At 32.5% G+C, this 18,261-nt stretch overlaps 2 protein-coding genes across 4 annotated transcripts in view; one reads left to right on the top strand and one right to left on the bottom strand.

The window, feature by feature from the left end:
* Positions 1-7,231, bottom strand: part of LOC107439727 (Regulator of G-protein signaling 7) — a 79,241-nt gene extending 72,010 nt beyond the window's left edge. The window contains exons 1-3 of one of the 3 annotated variants that reach the window (XM_043054088.2): positions 7,042-7,231; positions 6,398-6,593; positions 4,599-4,703 (exon numbers count right to left, since the gene is read on the bottom strand). The gene's annotated coding sequence lies outside the window, so the exon portion shown is untranslated. Of the gene's footprint in view, positions 1-4,598; positions 4,704-6,397; positions 6,751-6,878; positions 6,898-7,041 lie in introns of those variants that run through there. The other 2 variants (XM_071184729.1, XM_043054089.2) reach the window with 2 other exon arrangements.
* A 1,650-nt stretch (positions 7,232-8,881) lies between these two features.
* On the top strand, positions 8,882-17,315 carry LOC107439729 (transposable element Hobo transposase). Its single transcript, XM_016052408.3, has 3 exons — positions 8,882-9,121; positions 11,589-12,071; positions 14,583-17,315. The coding sequence occupies exons 1-3, from the start codon at positions 9,030-9,032 to the stop codon at positions 16,630-16,632; spliced, it is 2,625 nt and encodes an 874-aa protein (XP_015907894.2). The 5' UTR covers positions 8,882-9,029; the 3' UTR covers positions 16,633-17,315.
* The last annotated feature ends 946 nt before the right edge of the window (positions 17,316-18,261 follow it).

The raw sequence follows: 18,261 nt of genomic DNA on the forward strand, positions 1-18,261 counted from the left end.
AAGGTAACATACATTCAAATTGCTCACTGCAATTTTTCTTCTTTGGTTATTTGTTTGTTTTGCTTTGTCTAATTTAGAAATTTATGTAAATCAACACGTTAAACATTAAAATTAACTGAAAACAGAGTTAGTTTCAGTTTTAGAAGTAAAAATCGATTATACGACGTTATCGTTTATACGACGTTTTTCGGTGGTCCCTTCGGCGTCGTATAAACGATGCTCCACTACTTTAAATGGCGCCAATCTACGGCTATTCTATAAAGAACTTCAACATTTTACGAATTGAAGCCATCAATTTATGCTTCGTAGAACGAAAATAGTAAAAAGATCATCAGTAACTTTGCTAAAAAAGAAAGAACGAAAATAGAAGTACAAAGTACACAAGAAAATGGATGTATATTTGTTTATATTCGCCACGGATTGGCAACTTCAGATTCTATCCGCGGGCCGGATAAAACCAGGGATGGGCCGTAGTTTGCCCATCCCTGGTTTAAAGCATAAGTCATTGTTTTAAATTTTACTATAAGCGATTCAGTTTTTCTTCTCATATTTTAAAAATAACATCAGTGATAATTTCTAACTATTTGATCAAACGGTAGCTCTATTCGAACAAAAAAAAATAGTTTTTAAAATTTAAATATTTAATTATTTTACATTCGCTGTGTCAGATAAATTCAAGAAAGAACATTACGTGGTAGCACATGTGAACCAAATTTATACTTTTATAGTAGAGCCCCTGTTTTATACTTGTCTGATACCTCGCGCTTTTTTATTTCAATCACACTCCTATACCCTTTACATATTTATATGGTTCAAATTTTCAATCGTTAATAAAATACTTTTTATTCAAGTTCAAATACATTTTTTTTAAACTGGTAGTGGAAGTCGACACTTGATATTAATAAAGTTTTTTTAAAAATAATAATTCATTTATTAAATTTAATTAATTTTAGTTTTTTAGAGAAAAAAATGTAATTATTTAATAAAAAAGTAACTGAAATAAATCTTTCCATTGTTAATCTAAGTAGGAAGTGACTTAATTCGTTTTAATTTCATACTACTTGTAAATTCCTCTTTTCCATAAAAGGAAAAACGAGGGGATTTTTGATGCTAATTGATGTCCTATGCCTCTGTTTCTGATGAAACTGACTCGCTTGTATTTGAAAACTGGAATTCCATGACGAGCGATACACAAATTGACTTTTCATTGGCAAAGAAGGCAAAAGAATTTAGAAGTACGTACATATCTGATACGATAGTACAGTAAGATTAAAGAAAAGTCTAATAAATGTTTAATACTCAATAATTTCATTTTGTTTTCTGAATAAAAAGAGAGAAAATAAATGTTTGTAAATTTGCTGAATAATGAAAATCTTTGGACCATCCGTGACCTCCCAACCCGACGGCCCTATTTACTGTTGTCCATCTCCTCAACCCCCGCCTTCGGAAGTTATTTATGACTCCACCTACTATAAATGTGGCAACTGATTTGGATAAACATTTTAGACCTAAAAGTATCAAATACGGAGGGAGTATAAGTAAACTAAAGCATTATTTTAAGTATCCCTTTAAGACATTTTGATATCAATACCTCTAAGGGTACTGGATCGTAGATTGATAGTGCTCTGGTTTAGGTCAATATTACAATCGGTGGAGGGATTGATGGTGTATGGATGTATGCTCTCTGTAAAAACAGGCTGTGACGTATGCGTGTAGCAGAAGTCGTATTCTTGGCCATAGATGGTGCCAGTGGAAAACAAGAAGAAGCGCATCCCTCTTGCTTTAATGGCAGACGACAACAACGAAAATCCATTTCAATGCAGTCTGGATACATTAATTCAACAAACCACTAGAAATGTAACAGTAGTTGCTTTTTAAGGTTTAGCAACCACTACTCTTTAAACGGCAAAAATCCGAAGTATGTATTTTTTATTTAGAATGTACTATCTACTATCGTTCCGCAGTAGACTGATCGTTAAGACACGGTTTTCAGCAGATCGCCGAGGTCAAGCATCACTGGCTGCGGTCAGTGTGCGGGTGGGTGACCACTTGGGACCGAAGGTGTGCGGTATGGGTCCTCGTTAAACTGTGCTACCGTAAAGTGCTCGACTTCGCATGCAGGTCGTTGGGCTACCGAAGCGGGGGTACCATCTCCTCTGCAGAGGATCAAAATTGTGATAACATGTCTTCAGATCATCCTCAGGGATGTTTCCCAGACCTTCGCCAATAGCCCATTGTGCAGCTCTAGTGCGACGTAAATGAACTGCAACAACTATCTACTATCGCATTTGCCAATGGGTGGCCTGATGAAAGTTCTCAATCGAATTTTTAATTAACTAAAAATAATAAAACTTTAAATTTTAATAAAAAAAAAAATTAAAAAGTTATGCAGAATACTAAATCACAGTTTCTTTCAGGAAAAAGAAGGCAAACTGGTATTAAAACAGTAGAAGAACATGGTATATTATAAAAGTTTTATTAACCCATTGTAGACCGATTGATTTAAGTACCTAACTGAGAGGAGACAGCCAAATTAGAAACTTTTGATTACGAATAATAAATTTTTTTAGTTGATTAGTGACCAGATCTAACCTCACTACATGCTTCGTCATTTATAAGATATCATAATAGTTATGAGTGGATTATCTCTTTTTGAAATAGACTGATAGTAAAATATTTGGGACTCCACTTTTCATTTATTCGATGTGAATCCACGAGGTTATCTCTCAAATGACGCGAATCGATTAAGACTATCTTTTTATAGTTTCATAACCGTCGTTGAACAGTACCGACCCAATTTTATGGGTTTACGACAGCTAATGTTCAACTCCGTAGCCTTGTCATTTTGAACCCTATCCAGAAGACAAAGGAGCTCCTGGATCGAGTGATGGGAGAAACATGTCTTCGTGGAGGACTTTTTGATGGAGCTAACCCGCATTTGCATTACATGGAGTGGAAGACCACGAAAACCTCCCACGGCTAGCCTGACGGCAAGGGGACTCTAACCCATGATCCGTCTACCACTGAGTATATTTCACGTCAGCACTGAAGTCGGTGTAAGCCGGATGCGGAATTCGTATCGACTGGGATTCGAATCCGGTTCACCTCATTGGAAGGCGAGCGCTCTATCCCCTGAGTCATCGTGGCTAGATTAAGACTATCTGAAATAAATCACATTTAAGGTCACCTTTTTTTAAAAAAGTAATTTTAGAATTTATAACAAATGTTCAAATCAGGACGGGACAGTGACACTACATTTCAGCCCCCTTGTGCCCCAATAATTCGTCTATAATTACGAGGCCTGGCCATGTGTTATCTCTTAGATGTTTTCAAATAATAAATGGTTTCGAGTTTGAAAATTGTAGGCTGAAATAAAAGCATTTATGTATATGAATAGAACACGAGAAATCTATAAGTGTCCCCGGCGCTTTCTTTATAAAGTAAAATATTGAGAACCATTATTTAAAATATTTTGTTAAAATTATCATACTGTGTAAAAAAAAATTTTTTTTACATCTGTTATAGGTAAGTACTTTATTTACATCTTACTAGAGCTGCACAATGTGCCCTGTCTGTGCAAATGGGCAGCTGTCTGGGCAGAGACCGATCAAGACAAATTCAGGCCCAAGGCCCACCCTATTTTCCGGATCCCTCCTTTGCAAAATATTTTAAATTTAAATTACCTCAGAGTAATCCTAACAATGAAAAAGAGTCTATTGAACTGCATAATTCAAAAGAAACATTCTGAGAACTTTTGAAAGCAAACAATTGAAGATTATTTTTCTAAGATAAAGTTTACGCATATTAGAGCAAAATATAAAACAACAAAACAATGTTATGTCAAAATAAAAATAGTTTGGTAACCACAAACAATTGATATCAGTGATTTTTGATAAAAGTCACTGATCAGCTGAATTATTTTTTATTGTAAGCTGTAATTATTTTTTTTATTTAGTGCTTAAACCAACACAAAGCTAGCCCACCTTTCATTAGATTGAATGATAAGTTCAGCATGCATGCTAAGATATTAAGGTTATTAATTATAATTTTTACTAAAAAATGCATTTCAACTTGTAAAAAATATTCAAAAGAGTCAAATTATATCTACTCACAGAAAATTAAAAACACATTTAAATAATAATTTATTCAGATATAAAACATTTCATGAAAATTAAAATTATATTCAATGATACTCAATGTATCAATATTCAAATATTATACTCAAAATATTGATACATTTAAAGGTATTCAATACAATGGACTTTGTAAGATTTTTTTAAACTTTTTTTTTAGCAAATAATTTTCTGAGAATTTTAAAGTCCTGTTTTGTAGTAATATCTGATTCAACTTATAACATAATAGGTTTTTCCTGCTTTTAAAACTTGACCTTAAGTATTACTAAATATAAAAGCAGAATATTAAAAAAGAAACAAAGTTATGTTCAAATGAAAACAGTTAAAGACCACAAACAAGAACTTTCACGGACTTCTGCTGTACCCACCTTACTTTTGAATTGTTTAACATTGTTAGAAAATTAATTTTAGAACAAAAACATAACATCCACATATAAAGCAAAACAATAACAATTATTGCCTTACCCTCTAGATTAGACTGCAAAGCAGAATTAACTTCATCAACATTCCTAGTTACACAGGATTGCAATGCTCGATGCTTTGCTTCCAGTTTTTTTTCAAGTGCTTAACCTAAAGTTAAAGAAAAGCATGATAAATTCGTTATTCCAAACTTTCCATTAGCATATCCATTTTTTAGATATGCTAAAGTATATTAAAATATACTTTAGCATATCGAAAAAGAAAAACCAGTCATTGGGATTAAATAGAATTTAATTTAAACCAATAACCATTTATTATAATAGACAACCATAATAATATTTTGTATAAATTGAGGATTATTAAAAGAAGAGGGTAGTGCTATCTGCACCAAAACACTCTAGCACTAATATTTTTCTGCAAGATACTTTTAATAATAAATATATATGTTACTAATTTAAAATAACAAAAGAGCTGTGTTTACAAGAAAAAAAAACTATATAATTTTTTTTCAATAAAACACGTCATAATTTTATATTCTAATATCATGAGTCATATTCCAGCATTTTGTAGGGGGGGGGAAGACACAAATTATTTCCTTCTTCGGATTTTGTAAATACTAATTATCACAATAAAAAATATTATTAAAAATCATGAAATCCGTAGTTGTTATTGCCGAAAAAGATCGACGTCGAAATTACGCAAATCGGGCTCCTTTGTTGTCATAAATTTTATAGCATTAAAAAAATATCGATGTAAAAAACTACGGAGAAATCAATAACAAAAACTGCCAAAAATTCGATAGAATTATCGCCGCCTTAAAAAGTAAATACTCAAATGCACGATTCGAAGTTTCCATATCGTTTGAAATATATCGGGATATTTAAAAGCCACGTGAAAATCAATATCAATAACTGCCGAAAATACAATTAAAACATAACATCGATTTACAATACTATCGTCGTAAATTCAGCGTATCAAAAAGTGATTATCCAAAAGCATGATTCAAATATTACGTGTAAATTTTTGTAGAAAAGAAAAGCAATTTTTTTTTCAAAAGAAAAATCTTTCTGCAAGAACTCTGTAACGTTCTGCAACAATGTCGCCCTGTTGCTGCGATTCAGCCACGGGGGCCCGAAGTTACAGCTGATAATTAAAAAGAAAATTGTAACACATTACTTACATTACTCTACTACACATATGCCTTCTTTTTTTTCCATCTATATTTCGTTAAGAAACTAATTAAAATCTTACCAACTTTTATAAAATTTTTAGAACAGATTTGAAGAAGTTTTAAAGACTTATAACGCTTTAAAGGTTAAAATTTAGCAACTTGATTCAATAGAACATATTTCAACCAATAAAATGAAACAAGTACAATTTCAAATTATTATTTAGTTTCTTTATAAACAAAGTTTCAATGCAAACATAATTCTTTATAAGGTCATATGAAATAAGTAGAATCTCTTTTTTGATTGAAGGGTATGCAAACTCTTTTGATTTAACAGTAAAATGATTGGCTTCAAACTTGGTAGTTTTGGTTTTGATCAATCAACTCTAGAACAAGATCTGAATTAAACAGATTACATAAATGTCATGCCCGTATAAAATCAGAGTTGTACACAATTGATACGCAATAATGAATATATCTCAGTAAAACGGCATTTTTTAAAACTATTTTTATTCTTTTCAAGTTTTTATTGCCTAAGTAATGAATGCTCTTTTCAGCTACAAGAACTGTTTAAATCTTTTAAATGTATAAAATCTGTCCCTGAGAAAATAATGAATTAAAGAAAATCTACCATCAAAACATTCAAAGTAAATATTCAAATGTAAATAATGCATACCTTGTTTTCCCGTTCCTTTTTGATTGCAGCTAATTCTAGTTTTGCTTCAGGTGTCAACATATTAGGAGCTAAAGACAGTGCTTTCTCAATATGTACTATAGTCCATTCCACCTTAAGTTGGCACTGGAGAGAAGGGTAAGCAGACCGGATTACAGCCGTTGTCGTGGAAACTGTGTTACTCCGTTGCTTAACTGACCTGTCATTAAATTATAGATACATAAGAGCAAATTTGAACAACTGAAAATAATGATATGGTAGAGTTTCAACCAGTTGAAGACATTTAGAGTTTCAATTCTCAACTTTCATATTATTCAAAGAATCAAAACATTTCTTCAAAGTATTTCAAACACGTCGCTCATGGGCTGCAATAGCGGCACAACTTAAAAAATCATGTTTTGAGGTAAGTGGGTTTAAAGTTTAAAGTTTTCATTGTTAATGAAAATGCGTAAGAAAAGCTTTAGTTTGCTTTAACGAAGATTACCTTCAAGTTGAATTATGAGTTGTGCTAGTATTGCGTTGAAAAGAATGTCTATTTTCATATTTGCTCCTGTTCTTAATCCAAAACGAGTGTTTTTTGAATTGTGCCACTATTGCAGCCCATGAGCAATGTTAGAAAGCAGAAAATACAGATAGGCTTTTATTACATCAAGCGGGAGAATTACATATCTTTATTCTGATTTGTGCAATGTTTACGTGAGTTTGGTTGCATCACGATGTAAAGAAAATTTGAGAAAAACTGTTTCTTTCAGTATTCAAAAGAAGTTGTAATATTGAGGACTCTTTACTAATTTTAGAGGCCCCTCAAAAATACCGAGCCTTTGTGATAATCAGGCCATGAGTCTGGGAAATATCCCTGAGGATGATCCGAAGACATGCCATCGCAATTTTGATGTTCGGCAGAGGAGATGGCTCCTGTGCATTGGTAGCCAGACGACCTGCATGCGAAGTCGAGCACTTTACGGTAGAACAGTTTAACGAGGACGTTAACAGTTAAATACCGCGCACCCTTGGTCTCTACGCAGACTGATCCAAGTGGTCACCCACCCGCTTACTGACCACAGCCAATGATGCTTGACTTCGGTGTCCTACTGGGAACCGTGTGTTTAAGATTAGTCCACTGCGAGACTGAAATCTGCTACAAAAAAGAAAGAAAACGAGCTAACAATAAGTATTTTTATTTACTTATGCTATGACACACCAACCAAGGATTTGAACTCGCAGACTTGAGATTTATAATTCGGTGCTTCGTACCATAGAATGGGAGCGTGGTCTCACAATTCAGAATGTTGCTGACGAAACTCTCACTCATCAGGTTATCCACTTCTCTCGGCTGCGCTGTGAACCGGTGATCGAAATGGACTACAGATGGCGTAGGGCAGAACTCTCTATCTATCGCAGTACTTCGCATGGGTTCACCATTAGCATGTGGAGAGTCAGAGGAGAATAAAGTACGTTAGTTTCTATCTTGATTATTTAAATAATTTAAAAAGTTAGGAAACTATATGAAACTGAAAACTACATTCAACATAGTTCCAAAAGAAAGCGTCGTGGAAATTTTAATAAATATTTATGACAATCAAATACGAAAAATATTAAGAAAGTGAGAAATATCGTAGATCATTCCTATACAACTGAGAAAAGAAGGAGAGGGAAGGGACAAGCCATGGAACCAGTCTTCTTCCTAGATGGCATATTCGAGCGTTGCGATTGCGAATTTAGCCTTCTTAGGCGGCAGAAAGTCGCGTTTTAAAATTTCAACTAGACATGTTATTGTAGTAGTTGTAGTTCACTTACGTCGCGCTAGAGCTGCACAATGGGCTATTGGCGACGGTCTGGTAAACATCTCTGAGAATGATCGGAAGACATGCCGTCACAATTTCTATCCTCTGCAGAAGGAATGGTTCCCCTGCTACTCGAAGTCGAGAACTTTGCTCTAGAACAGTTTAACAAGGACCGATACCGCGCACCCTCGGCCAAATAAGTAGTTTGATCAAAGTAGTCCTATTCAGGCTGTAGTCCTACTCAGGCAAAGTGGTCACCCACCCGCTTACTGACCGTAGCCAGTGATGATTGACTTCGGTGTTTTACTGGGAACCGTGTCTTAGCGATCAATACGCTGCGGGATGGCTTAGTTATATAAAATACGATTTTAAGCAATGAATTTAAAGCTAAAAATTACCTAAATATTTTTTAACCAGACTCAATAATTTTACTTAAATCTGATAATTTTGTGTTATTTACAAATTTATTTACAATTCAACATAAACATTTAACGAAGAAACTGAAACAATCTTAAATAATGAACATGCAGATGCAGACTTAAAATGATTAAAACTGCACTCAACATATTTTACTCAATAACTCATTATAAAAACCTGTTTAGAATCGGAACGTTGGAGATGCGTACAACAAAAACGGTCCTTAAATTGAAATAAATAAAAATTTAATGGCATCACTCTGAATGTTCCGCTATGCAAGCAAAATGCATATTTTTTATTATAAATTAAAACTCTAGTTCAATAATACTTTACCAATATTCTATAACGTTTATTCTCGTTGCGTTTATTAATTAGTTAAATATATAAATGTATCTTGTTCTTTTATAGTTTTCCAAAAGTGAAGACTGAAAATAATGGAAAACGCATCTAGCTCATTAGTTTGTAGTTCTGATGTTGCGGCGTTTGTTGATGCATTAGAGACTTTGAATTGCAACGAAACTGTTGGGTAAGAGCAATGAATTATTTGCAAGGCTACAATATTTGTAAAAAATGCAAACTTCCGTTTATATACTTTGAACAACTCTATCTTAACATATTTTTATTGTGTAAAAGCAATCGCTGATTTATACTGCTTTGTGTAAATCCGTGATTACCTATATTAAACCTAAAGATTTTCATCACAGATTTACACTAAGTTCTAATATGTGACATACTAAAAACCTGAGTTTGATGATCATGCGTTTGTTTATATTTTAACATGAAAGAGTATGTTTGTACCTTCTAACGTTGCTTATTTATTTATCTGATAAAATGATGTGTCACCTTGTCAATTATTATAATTATTTACACTTATATTAATTTATCCTATTTTTTTAATTCTTTTATTAGCATAGAAATTCCACTTTTTTATATAAATTTATATTGTAATTATTATAACACATTTTTATTATTATTCACATATTTCTATATTTAATATTTTCAAAAAATTATCAGTTTATTATAATATTAAGATACTTTTTATTGTTTTAATTATTTTCTAATATTAATATTTCACATTTGTGTAATTATGAATTAATATGTAAATTTAGTTAAAATAAATAAGCTATTAAAATTAAATTGTAATTTTAGGCACATTGTATGGTAGTCCACCTGTGTTTCATGTAAAGGCGAAATAAATAATAATATGAAATATGCAAATAATTTTTAGAAACATGATGAAAAACAGCAATATTTAACCTCAAAACTTAATATTTCCCCTTAATTGCTTTCTTAGAATATCCCATGTAGTTNAAGTGAGATTTCTAAAAATTAAAAAAACACGAATATACTTGGAAAAAAATTATTTCTTCAATTACAATAAATTTTTAACATCTTCTAATTTCTAAACTATTGAACATTGGATATTTTTGCGGCATTATCATATGGAAAACGTTCTGTATCTACTTTTCCATTAGCTATTCTCATTAGGTTTACTCAAATGCTTACCAATCGATCTGTTATGATATTTTGCTTTAATTCGGTTTGGGGGCTAAATAACCTTGCAACAGATGCTGTACTATTCGGAATCACTAATTAAATTTGTAGCATTGTGCACACACTTTCCTATCCTCTACATCTGCCAGCATAGATTCTTCAATTATTTCTGTTATGGAATAGTGAAGTTGTTGAAGTTATTTCCAATACTCTTTGTTAGGTCTTCCAGATTAGTTTTCACAGACTTAAACTTTTACAAATTGCTCTAAATTGTCGATGAGGGAGTTTGGTAATTCATTAACAGCGAAAAATAGAGATACTTTAAACAACTTATTATAAAGAACTCACTTTTTTTCTCAAGACTTGTTGTAGCTGTTTTCATGTCTTTTTCAAAATGACGGAAGACTAAATTTTTTCCAAAATTCGAGAGATTCGTGCATTTTAAAATTGATAAATTCAGTGCGCAAACTTCTCGCGCTAATCATTTCTTAATGCTAGAAAAGAAAAAAATATGCGAGATTCTCGCGCTATAGTGAAAACACTGATGATGAAAAACAGCAATATTTAACCTCAAAACTTAATATTTCCCCTTAATTGCTTTCTTAGAATAATNGTTTTTTTTTTTTTTTTTTTTTTTGTGGCTTGCCTAGAACTATTACCATGCTAAACTTAATATTTCCCCTTAATTGCTTTCTTTGTATTTCCCATGTAGTTCTTTTATTTTTTGTTTGTGTGGCTTGCCTAGAACTATTACCATGCTACCTTTTATGAAACTTCATGCATGCTAAAGACAAAGTTGGATAGAAATGGATTTAAAAGGAGGTGGTACATTGTGACCCTTTTTTTCCTACTTGCTCTAACAATAGAGTTGCACGAAATATTTTATTTTTCTATCAGAATTCTTGTCATATACTCTGTGACAGAATTACAGCGGCATTGTCGCAAAACGTTACAGATTTCTTGGGGATAGATTTTTCCTTTGAAAAGTAAAAAAATAAAAAAGTTTCAGCAGAAATTTTTTTTCACCTCTAGAATTAGACTTAAAAAGATATTTTTCTCGTGCATCCGAAGGGAAGCAAATGGTCATGATTTTTTAAATTTTTTCAGAATAAAAAAATTCCATAATGAAGCTAGAATTTTCTTTAGCTGGAATTTCAATTATAAAATAAAAAGAAAAAAATCTGAAATCTCTAAAGCTTAAAAGATAGTTCATTTTAAAAATTATGTTCTTTTTTTCATCCCCCCTTTCCCACATTAAAGTATCCTATCTTGTCTCGTATTTCAATAGTCATAATTTGACCTTTTTTTTTTTTTTTTTAAAGTTTAAGATGTAAAATAAAAAATACAATTTTTGTAAAATATTAATAATATTACTGCATTACTATTATTATTATTTGGAGAAATATTTTCTGTACCCAGAAATATTCCGAGGTAGTATGGCCACTGTGATAAATTTATTTTTAAAAACTCATTCTTAATAATTATTTATTTTGTTACAGCGCATATGGTGAAAATATTGTAATTTGCATTGCTGACCAGGATGGCTCTATCATCCCAACTCACGCGTCTGTGCAGGAAACAGACACCACAGTCACCGACATAGAAGATGCTTGTGCGGATACCGGTGGCCAGTTCTTTAACCCTGACACGCGCAAGCTCAAGGCCATCATGCAGCAGCTCGTGGCTCAGAACAAAGCCACCATCGTCAACAAGACTTCGTTGCATAACTCGAAAGGAAACAAACAGTTTAAAAGCGATGTCTGGAATTGGTTTGGAGATGTGAGGTTGTTCATTACTGAGAATGATGCGGAAAGGCTGAAGATACCCTATTACATAAGAGTAAATGGAGATGAGCAACAGATGATATGCAAAGTATTTGTGGGTTGTTTTCGATGCTCTGCATTATTTATGTACGATTCTCAGCACCATTCAACTTCCACACTTCGTTATCACGTCAGGGCTTGCACGAGACCCAAAGAATGGTAATAATATATTTTTTTAGCTATTTATTCTAATTTTTAGTTTAGTTAGTTTTTTTAGTTTTAGTTAGTTTTTTTAAAAAAATAAGGTTATTAAAGCCCTTACTCAAACTGGGCTCGAATCTCGTTCACTCAAATTGGAGCCTTTGAATTTTCATTGTTTTTTTAATTATTGAAATTAGTTTGAAAGTCATTTTTCTTAAGTAAATTGTACATTTTTTTTGTGAAGAAAGTAGAGGGTGCAATTCAAAGTCTGCAGATCATTTTGCAAGCTTAATAATATATGTTTGACTCCAGGGTTGGGTTTTTGACGTCAAAAAGTGGTTTTTGACATGACAGGGGTATAATACTGGTTTAAACCGTCAAAAACCCGTCGAAAATGTCAAAAACTGAAGTTTGCCAAGAAAATATATTAACTTCAAAACNTGACGGTTTAAACCATGGTTTAAACTGTCAAAAAATGTCACATGTCAAAAACCTGCCAACCCTGTTTGACTCATTTTCAAACATTAAAATATTTTAATCTCATTTATATACTTACTTAGCATTAAAGTTTTAATTTTAAGTCATTTGTAGATTTATCATGACTGATTTGTGGGCAATTTTTCAAATCTGGTGGAATCTATGAAATTATCAAATCTGGTAATTTTGAGTAGTCACAGATTTGGCCAGAAACATTTAAACCTTTACAATACTGTGTTACAACATGTAAGTTAGGGTGATTATGCTACCAGTTGACATCAAAAAATTTAGATCTGAGAGTGTAAAATGAATTTTAATTTTGAGAGAAAAATATATTGATTATAATAACTCAATTTCACTTTGTATTTTATGCACAAATAATAATATTCTAGTGTAATATTCTAGTTTTGTGTTCAAAAATATCAATATTATTTATGTCACTTGTTTTAAGTATTTTGCGATTTAATTTAGAAATAACACTATATTTTATGGATTACTGAAAACATTTGAATTGGTTTAAACTTTCTAATTGAACTTTTTTTAATAACTTTAATTTTAATAAGATAAATGATTATTTCATGCTCTACAAAGCACATTTCATAGTGTGCTGAAAGCACATTATTGTTGCTACTAGTTTTAATTTATTTATTTGTACTTTTATTTGCATTAAGCAAACTTTTCGTGTAACACTGGTTTTTGATGATTAGTAGAAATTTCTGTTATATTTGAGGTGTAAATTAAGATTTTAAACAACCTTATATATTTTTTAACTTTTTCACAATCGACAAAAAAGTTTATTCATATCAATTTCTAGGCCCAAGAAAATATGCGTTCAGAGCTAATGCAGGTCCTTTGGCAAAACGCTTTTAGGAATGCTTTCACCAAAGGCCTTATTGTGAATAGTGATAAGCAGAAGTAATTTGTAAAAAAAGGGTTTAGAATAGTAAACTGGCACACCAAAACATAAATATTTTTTAATAATTCCTCATGTTTAAATAGGAGATTCCAATTTATTATTCTAATCAGCAATTCCAATTTATTATTCCAAACAATTTTGAATGGTGGCGTAAATTAAATTCTCCAGCAAAATTTGTCTCTGAAAAGTAGTCAAAATGCCTACATTTCAAAAGCAGTTCATAGTCTCTACTTTAAAAAATAAAATAAAAATTATGCAGTTAACTACATTTGTAATAAAGTAGTTGTAATTGTAGTTTACTCCTAAAAAAATTAGTTTTTCTGAGGCTGACATTTCTGTATGTGTATTCAAAATCAATTTCAGCTCAATTCAATCTGTGATTGCAATTTGGTGTAATTTGATTGCTCTTTGGCATGATTCTACTCTTTTTTTAAAAAATTTAATAAAAAAAAAGAAGAAAAAAACAAATTTTGCTTTAACTAAAAAAAATTAGGTTTTTTTCAAACTTTTGAAGAAAAAAATTCGTTTTCATGCATTTTCTTACCTATGTAAACACGATTCAAAATTGCATTTTCTGGATTTAAAAATCAAATATTCACGTGCATATCTCAATTTTCATTCCCATGATTTAAAATTATACATCTAGAGTTGTATCCACGCGATCTAAAATTACACACCTCAATATGTATTCAAGGGATTTAAAAAATCTCCTCTTGCAATTCGTATTCATGCATCAAGATCAAAGTTTGCGCAAAATTAAAAAAAAAAATTACATTTTTATTTTGCCTTGTTCATAATTCGACATTTTTATTAACACATTGATAATGTTCTACAGATATATGCTTCTTACATACATTTCTTGCACAAATTTCAGGAATTTTTCCATTATTTAAAATTTGTTTTGTGATCATTTTTGGATTTCTATTTTCAGCTTTTTTTTTTTACCCAACTCATCCTTGCTTATAGGCCAGTATATTTTGTCAATTGTAATGCTATTTAATAAATACTTTCGCTTTAATGTTTTGATATGAAAAATTATAAGATGACTTGAAAACAACTTGTTTTATTGTGTATTACCAGAAGCATTCTATTTGGTCAGTTGTATTGTTAAACGTAATTTATTTATTTTATTTCAGTATTTTCATATCTGATGATAAGATGGATGATGAGAATCAACCCGTACCTGAAAATAAAACTATCATAGTCTCACAAGATGGAACCACAGCTAAGGTGAAGCGTTTTAGAACTGATCCTCGCAAACAGAAAGAAGTTATTGAACAGCTCTTCCAAAAACAGAAAGCGATAATCACCAGGAAATCTTTCATGAACATGAAGGGTAACAGACGGTTCAAAAGTGATGTTTGGAATTGGTTTGGAGACATCAGGCTCCTGATAAGTCGCAGTGAGGCAAAAAAGTTAAAAATTCCCTATTACATTAGAAGATGTGGTGATGAGCAGATGGTATTATCAAAAGTTTTTGTTGGTTGTTTTAAATGCTTAGCCTTATTTATACATGATTCCCAGAAATCGACGTCTACACTTCGCTACCACATAAGAACCTGTTCTCGACCCAAAGAACGCAAGAAAAGGACCACCCCCAATATAATATTTTTTCCAAATAATAAAAAAGGCATAAAACTGCCTACAGCTGCTTTTAATGAAAGTGATGCCATACCTGCACATGAAAAATTGTTGAACTGTGCTCTCAGCACCGAGAGCTCTTTAAGCATGATTCAAGAGCCAGAATTTCGCAAGATACTAGATATGTGTATCAAGATTGGTCAAACCTACGGAGATGTTAATATCGATAGTTTATTATGTGCCACTCCGACATTGACTAGCTTTATATTAAATGACCTTTATGTTACATCCGTTAATGAGTTCTACACAGAGTTTCAGCATTCCTATGGTGCCACTTACAGGTTAAGCGTGTGGATAGATGAGCAGGTGAAATTTCCTTTTGTGAGTGTTCATTGTAGCTACGTCAATTCTGGGGGTGCGCTTAAGAATGTAATTATTCATACAGACGATTTCGATTACGATGCAAAAACTCCGGAGGCTGTTCGGACGTGGCTGAATTTGTTCCTCGCTGACCAACCTGTTGTGCCATTCAAGCGATTAATTGCCATTGACAATGAATCCAATCTTGTGCCAGTTTTTAAAGAAGAAACGTGTGTCAAGTGCTGCATACAGAACCTGACAAAAAGTCTTCAGCAGACTGCCAGTAAAGGATTTGCCATGACGGACAGTGAACTTCCTGATTTCACAAATCTGCTGAGCAGCTGCATCGATCTTGTCAGTTACTTTCAGCAAATTTCTGACCAGTACGAGCTTCCAGAAGAGTTAATAAAATGCCCCGACAACAAATGGACTTCCCTTTTAGCCTTGTTCCGATCTATCGAAGAACAGTACGATTGCATTCTCAGCATTTTGAACGATACTAGTTCTACACACTTGTTGTCCGTTGAAAAGTCTACAATCACATCCATTGTGAAGTTCTTTAATCTTTTTGAAGATGCAATATTGCATTTGTCATATCAAAATAAACCAACTATCAACTTAGTTATTCCTTGGATTTCCAAGTTGCAAAAACACTGCTCCTTGGACAACGACGATTCGTCGGTCCTAAAACAACTGAAGAGTAACATGCTTCTCGAAATGGCCGAAGTCACCAGCAACTTGGTGGTGGAGCATCACATTGCAGCGGTGCTGGATCCTCGGTTTAAATCAATGAATTTCGGTTTTCCGACTCAGTACAAAGAGGCAAACGCAAAGCTGAGAAATCTTATCAAAGAATGTATGGAATCGCCAAACGTAGAGGATTTGGTGGATGTTCGAAGACCCTACTCCGAATCGGATTATTTGCCCTCTGGGAAATTGTATGATCCAAACAGATGCGAAAAAGCGGCGACACAAGAACTCGAGAAATATCTTTCTGAGCCATTCCAGCTGCTCGGCTTGGAAGACGAAAGTCGGTTTGATGTGTTGAAGTACTGGAAAACACATTCTGAGCAATATCCGGACTTGTGTAAAATAGCTCAATGGATATTATCATGTCCTGCCAGCTGTGTTGAGGACAATGAGATTTTCTGGAGCAACAATTGGCAAGTCCACTGTCCTCGCCTACCTCTTCCGCCTGACAATGTAAACAAAGTTTTGTTTGTAAAATCTTTTCGTGGTTTGTAAAATGTCGAACCTGTTTGTTTAGTCTGGAACATTGTGTATATTAACTTACTGAATTTGACTTGATATCATGTCTGCCAGGAGGATAAAGATGTTTCCTGCAACAACTCTCTCTCTTCCACGCGACTATATAAACATAGTTTTTTGATGAAGCTTTTGTGGTTTGTAAAATGTTATGCCGTTAAGTTTTATTATTTGTATCGACATAAAATATGATCTTAACTCTGACTTTGTTTGAACAGACTGATATGCAACACACTTCTAACTATGTGAGGTGTAATCATAAAAAGGATTTGTATACACTCCTTAACTGAAACATCAGATATGTAAACTTTATCAGGATTATAACTCTGATTAAGAGTCAGAATGGACTGATTGTGCTAATTTATTTATAAGTGATAAATTACCTGAAGTATCAATTATGTTAACTTAGTCATTTGTTACTTGGAGTTATTTTATATAAACAGGGAGCCACAAAAGTTAATATGCATGTGCCGTGTGTTACTACAACTTCATTTTTTTAAAAATATATATTTCCAAATTTTTGAAATACTGTAAAAGTCTGTTTAAGTTTATATAAAACTTTCTGAAATTATATAACTTAACTGTAAAAGTTTGGCCAGGTTATATTATGTGGTAAAAAGTTCATTGTTAATTCTTTTTTTTAATAAAATAGCAGTAATAAGTATTTTTTTATAAAGAATAAATTATTTAAATAAGATTATTTTCATGCAAAACAGAATCCACCCTATATGTGATGTCTAACATATGCTTACTAGCTTTCAAAGTTGGCAATTCTGCTATGTAATTGGAAAAACATTGCTAGGGCATGATGAGAGACTTATACTCGCATCCCTCGGGGATGATTCCCAGACACTCACCAATAGCCCATTGTGCAGATCTAGTGCAACATAATTAAAGTACCTACCTGTACTAGCGTTCCCCCCCTTCAATTGCATAGCAGTATTGTCGAACAAAGAATACCAGTGAACTGAGAAGATATCACCCCTTTTATACCTTATTAACTATGTTACTGACTGGGTCTTGGCTTTTAAGACTTACACAGTGACTCCCACTGTGGCTAAAAAATATGGAATATATTCAACTGGCTAATTCCCTGGCTAATCAACTGGCACAATCACTGTCAGAAGACATCAACTGGCTTGCCCAAATGTTTTTTATTTTTTTAAATTCAAGTTTATGAATTTTAGATCCAAAAATTACTATCAAGAAAATTATTCAAAGTGTGGTTGGATGAATAGAAGTTTTTCCAGGATTTAAAAATCAGAAAAACTTGATTTGTGCAAAGATACCAGAATATCTCTGTGAAATGCTCTCAGAATCAGTTTTTCTAATATTTCTTTTACTTACATAGATAGTATGCACATGTGATACAGGGTTCGTACAGACTCCTTATACTCCTTGGAAATAAAAAGGTCTCCAAGGAGTAATTGGAACTACTTAGATTTCCAAATTAGTCCTTAGAAACTTCTTAGATTATTGTGTTGCNACTTACATGGATAGTATGCACATGTGACAATCAGGGTTCATACAGACTCCTTTATAATCTTTGGAAATAAAAAGGTCTCCAAGGAGTCCTTGGAACTACTTAGATTTCCAAATTAGTCCTTA

This window comes from Parasteatoda tepidariorum, chromosome 9 (assembly GCF_043381705.1).
Source record: "Parasteatoda tepidariorum isolate YZ-2023 chromosome 9, CAS_Ptep_4.0, whole genome shotgun sequence".
NCBI classification, from domain to species: Eukaryota; Metazoa; Arthropoda; class Arachnida; order Araneae; family Theridiidae; genus Parasteatoda; species Parasteatoda tepidariorum.

Excerpts from the sequence above, each read along its gene's own strand:
- LOC107439729 (XM_016052408.3), top strand. The coding sequence starts at position 9,030 with ATGGAAAACGCATCTAGCTCATTAGTTTGTAGTTCTGATGTTGCGGCG. Across the intron at positions 9,122-11,588 it reads AATTGCAACGAAACTGTTGG|CGCATATGGTGAAAATATTG; the intron begins GTAAGAGCAATG and ends ATTTTGTTACAG. Across the intron at positions 12,072-14,582 it reads TGCACGAGACCCAAAGAATG|TATTTTCATATCTGATGATA; the intron begins GTAATAATATAT and ends ATTTTATTTCAG.